This window comes from Lygodium microphyllum, chromosome 16 (genome assembly GCF_053477565.2).
Source record: "Lygodium microphyllum isolate KBCC chromosome 16, Lygodium_microphyllum_v1.1.10, whole genome shotgun sequence".
Taxonomy (NCBI): domain Eukaryota; kingdom Viridiplantae; phylum Streptophyta; class Polypodiopsida; order Schizaeales; family Lygodiaceae; genus Lygodium; species Lygodium microphyllum.
Genome location: NC_141150.1, coordinates 130,116,884 through 130,122,322, shown reverse-complemented (window position 1 = coordinate 130,122,322; position 5,439 = coordinate 130,116,884). Strand labels below are relative to the sequence as shown.

Genomic DNA, 5,439 nt, shown 5'->3' with positions numbered 1-5,439 from the left:
GTAGACATGGACATCATACTTTTATACACAGAATGGACACAATTTGTAAAAAAATAAAAAAAATAAACTCATATATTTTTTGATTGGTTGCAAATGTAAAAAGTGCACCCTTGTCCGTCACTTTACAAAGTGGGCGAGAGAGACTCCCTATCCAAAAGTGAGCGAGAAGTTCACCTATTTAAGAGATAAACAGGTCATGTCCTCTCTAGTGTGTAAAAGATTGCGGACACCCAACCCTTAAATAAGTGTTTTGATTGGTTAAAGCTTACAGACTTAGCGTCCCTTATTTGATGTGTAACCAGCCTTATACTCTAGTTTTAAAAATAAGGCCTTACTCTTTTTCACACTCATCACTGACAATCCTCGCGTGTTAGACAGAAGCCCCATGTCATTTCAGTATGTTTTGTGCATCCCCCCTTCTTCTCTCTCTCTCGCTCGCGCGGCGATGTTCATTCTCCCGTTGTCATGCCTATCTAGAAGAAGGGTCACGGACCCCTGTGCTTCATCTTCTCCTTCTTCACTTCCAATGGTAGTCCTGTACTTAGGTGAGGCTCGCCCGGGCCTACTTTCCATTTCTCTTACCTTCTACTAGCTCGTCAGCTCCTTTTCTTCCCGTTCCATCATGGGCTCTTGCTGTAGCAAACGCAGAAAGGACAGCATTCAGCACCATGAAAGCTCCAACAATACCTTCAACTTCGAAATATTGAAGACGAATGATGGCAATGAGAAGGAAGATAACTTCAACTTTGAAATCGTGAAGGCTAATGGCAGTGGAAATGCCTTTTCATCTACCAAGGAGATGATGATGCAAGGAGAGGATAGATTCAAGACATTAGAGCTCTTCCATGGAGGCTCTGATGTGGTGGTAGTAGAAGCTGCTAAGGTGCTGCAAACCAGAGTCGCAAGGAAAGGAAGCAACCGCATGAGTCCCAATCTGGCGGCAATCCAGGGCAAATCGTGCTGGGGTGGAGAAGAAGACAACAAATCTGTGGGCCAGGCCAGGAGCATGAGCAATGTCGAGGATGCAGCATTGTCAAAAAATGCTGGGATGAATGATGGCAGACTTGTAGATAAGGAGGAGCAAGTCTTAGATAGACGTGATGGTGATGAGAATGCAGTAGCTGGAAGGCATTACCTTGATGATAAAGACGATGGTGATGTTGTAGCTGGAAGGCATGTTAATGGGCTCGACTCACACCAGCACTCTGCTCCTGGTGAACTTGATATTCTCAACCCACGGCTGTCCATATCGAAAAACCTCAGCATCCGGATCGATGACAGCGACGGCATCAAGCTGGAGGTACATAACAGGGTGTATTCCTTGTCAGCAAGTGCATCTTTATTGTAATGGCATCCACCAGTATAAGTATAGAAAAGCTTATGCCAGAATCACTCCAGTGCTGTGATATTATTAGCAGTTAAGGTTTTGAAGAATGAGAGCCCTGTTAATTGTTCACTGATGGAGACATGTTTCCCTGTTGCATGCAAAAAGAAAAGGTGCTACTTTTAGCCCTTTTAAGGTTGACCTTAGCATTGATCTTTACAATTAGAAACTGCAGGCCTTTAGGCCTTTTGCACATTGTTTTAATGGTTGTCATGTATGCTCCTATACTTTTGACACTTGAGTAGCAATTATACAGCATAATGGTTCTTCAGTATTGATTCGATTTGAGACTATCAGATAGCATAATAGTTTCTTTACAATCAATTTGTTTTTCCTGAACACATTTCTTTGAGGACTCAAAATGCGTGAATATTCTATTTGTTAGCTGCAAATCATTCGAAAGCTTAGCTTGTGGGTTCTGTCAAACTATATCAATAATTTTGGCATGGCTTCTCATTGTCAATGCATGTGACAAACAATGCTCATTTCTTAGGTTTCGTGCCGTGTTATCTTTGGCCATTAGTATTTGTAGTGATTTGGTTTTCTTAATAGTATCTCTCTTAGTGCTATTCTTTTAAAAGACTCAATCTGATGTGTTGACACAGGTGAGATTCAAGCACATGTTCCCAGAGGAAACTTCAGGTCACGATGCTGCAGAAAGGAACACTGATAAAATAGCTTCACAGATTCCTTTAAATCCTTCATTATCATCGTCCTCATCAATCTCTTCTTCTCCTGCTTCCAAGCTCAAGCGTTCGATCAGCTCTAGTGATGCACAAGAGACCTCTGCTGCCAAAACCCATCTACCAAGACACAAGAGGCATCTTGTCCGCAGCAGATCTACTGAAGCAATGATTTATCCTTTGGAAATTGCAGATCTCGAGACTGAGGCATTTTCCTTATCATCATCAACATCACTGCTAACACCGTCACTAGCTTCATCATCATCATCATCATCACAGACCTCTGTGCCAGTAACTCACACCTCTAGCTCTACCAGTACAGTGACCCCGCCACACGAGAATCAGAAAAAGATCATCGAGGTTGCATCCATCAGCTATGGGATCGATCCCGAACCTGATGTGCGTGAAGGGAGATTGTTAGAGTTAAAGGAATTTTTATCAAGTGTAAGAGAGGCAAAGGAGGAAGGACACAGCAGCAAGTATAGCTGCATCCTGCACCAATCTCCGACAATGAAGACTGATAATTCCCCTCCTCCATCTACCGAGATAGAAGATTCGAGTGAAGATGAAGATGAAGAAGAGGACTTCCATGACATAATAACAGGGGTGAGCTACGCTAGCTTTCAAGCCAAACATGGGTACGATAAGCTACCAAGAGACCAGACAGATGAAGGATATTCAGATAAGCTGCACAACAGCTTCAGTGCGATGCAGCCATTGTCTGTAGTTTCTACAGGTGATGCAGTTCTGTTCTCAGAGTCCAATTCTGATGAGCTTCACCTCATACCATCATCCCAGCTCATCACCGAACAACCCCTCTCTCCATCAAAAACCAGTGTTCATCACACACTGCTCCACACATCCACTGTAGCGGACGACCCCCTCGCACCCGAAAAGAAGCCGCACACCATCGATGATGGCATCAATGAAGGCGAGATCAGCGGTTTCGCATCAGACCGAGACCAACCCACCACTCTCTCAGTAGAAGACATCATCCTGATGCTGGAGAGAGATGACTTGACGGAGGAGGACCTTCTGTCGATGCTGATCGACGCAAGGGGGGCTCCGATATCGCCATCAGCATCGTCGTCTACTTCCTGCGTCTCGTCGAGGGTGGTGTCCAGTTCGTCGTCATTCGATTTCGGGGTGAGGGTGCCCTGCAATGGTGATTCTCTAACGGCGGCGCCGACACCGATGCTGTCAGGCAGGTCGACGCCCAGGCGCTACCATACGAGCAGCCACAGCAGCAGCAGTAACGGCAGCAGCAGCAAGAACAACGCCACTAATTACATCAATCAGCTGCGACCCATCGCTCTCACACCCGAGGAGGTTGCAGAGATTTGGGGCTTCCTTGACAAAAGCAAGCCCATTCATTGATCGACTCAGAGGAGCTCATCTCCATGGCGGACACTCATTCGGCACATCGAGGGATTCTTCGTAGTGTAGTATCATTCACACTTCCAAAAGCGCTCACCAGTTCAAGACGCTTGAAATGGGCTTCATCCATTCACACCCGTTCCAGACACTGGCTTCATCTTTGCACCATTCACACCCATTCTAGTGGAAGCGCTTGATAGGGGCATCACCCAAGTTAGGAAGCACGTTCACACCAATCCAGGATGCTTACCACACAATCGGCTTGCGTTGCTCAAATTAAGGAGCGTATTCTTGGGTTCATAGCTTAGGAGTAACATTCATTATCTTATGTTGGAGGCACACTACTTGTTCGCATAGGAATTTTGGAGTTTCGTATTTTCACTTCTTGACAACACACATTAGCACATCTACTTATGCTTCTCAAAAAACCTATATTCTCTATTTTACTTCATGCCTCACTTCATCATGTGCCCTTACGCCACCCATCCTTTGTAACGCGCCTTAATATGTTCACCATGACATTGTACATTCCACACTTGGAGAGTGATTGTGTGTCTCCGTACTAGGCAATTGATGTTTGTTATCATACCTACCTATATCAACTTGCCATCACCATGAATATATTGGAGGGATTTTTAAATAACAAGACTCATGAAACTACCACTTTCACATCTAGTTTCCAAATTCAAACTTTGCAATCACTCGTGTCTTGTAAAGTTTTGGAAGGTTAAACTTGGGACTTGCTTAGTGAAGCCTCAAACTAAGTCGTACCTTGGGGTTGTTGATTAAGAAAAATGTGATTTGAAAAGAGGTTTTAGTTGGGGATTGATTAAGAAAAATGTGTTCTAAGAAGAGTTTCAAAATATGTTAAACAAGTGTGATGGACTCCCAATGAAACCAAAAACATTCAACTCTAACACAATCATCAAACACAAGTCTCTTCACAAATATCAATATTACATAAAATGTAGTTGTACATAAAATTTGTGTTCACATAAAGCCCAAAACATCCCACTCTAAACTAGTTAATTAAAGGAAGTCCTTTTCCAAACACCAATATCAGATAACAATAGTTGTACATTGAGTTGTGTTTGCATCCACATTGTTCCATATTGATAAATCAAACCATTAATCTAGAGCCTAGGTGCTTGGATTCAAGATAATACCAATGCTATAACCTTAAGCAAGAAAATACTTTGCTCACTCTACAACAAATAGCACATACAAAGATGCTATTATGATCTTGAAAATATTCCACATAGAGATGAATTAGTTTGAGCCCCTCATGGGGTTTGGTTATATTAGCGTTATTTTTTAAGGTCAGTTTTTGGAGATCATAGTTGTGAATATAAAACCTCTCTCTCTCTCTCTCTAGGCCGCCTCAGTGGGATTCTTTCTCAAAGGGAGGTGGATGGTAGCATGTAGATGTGGTGGAATGTAGTTTACATGTCCTTGCAAGTCTAGAGATGTTACTTAAAGTTGGCTTTGTGTGTGTATGATCTTTTTCTCTCTTCTCTATCTGTCTCCCATGTTTTTCTCTTGTCACACACAGACACACAGACACACACACAGAGTCATGGACACAAAGAAACCTAGTATCTTCTACAAACCTCTAGAAGATTCAAAAAAGTTCTAAAGAGATTCTAAGAAGCTTCTAGGAGAGCCCTTTCATCAATGCTTACATAAGCATCACCTATGTCATTGTTTTGTCCTTGCAAGTCTAGATATGGTACTCAAAATTGGCTCTTTGTGTGTATGTGATCTTTTTCTCTCCACTCTCTATCTGTCTCCCATGTTTTTCTCTCTTGTCCCCTTGTCACACACACACACACACACACACACACACACACAGATGTTGAGGCTACTTAAAGTTTTATGTTGTTGGTAAGAGTTTATATACCACATGGACAATTGGATGTAAAAGCACATTTGGACTCCAAAGCTTGTATATATTTTATAGATGAGACGTTTACTAGGAGGCACGGCATCACAATT

General features: G+C 42.7%; 1 protein-coding gene across 1 annotated transcript; it reads left to right on the top strand.

Moving 5' to 3' along the window:
* Positions 1–622: 622 nt before the first annotated feature.
* LOC148023427 (uncharacterized) lies at positions 623–4,096 on the top strand. Its single transcript, XM_087696382.1, has 2 exons — positions 623–1,300; positions 1,990–4,096. The coding sequence occupies exons 1-2, from the start codon at positions 623–625 to the stop codon at positions 3,442–3,444; spliced, it is 2,133 nt and encodes a 710-aa protein (XP_087552508.1). The 3' UTR covers positions 3,445–4,096.
* The last annotated feature ends 1,343 nt before the right edge of the window (positions 4,097–5,439 follow it).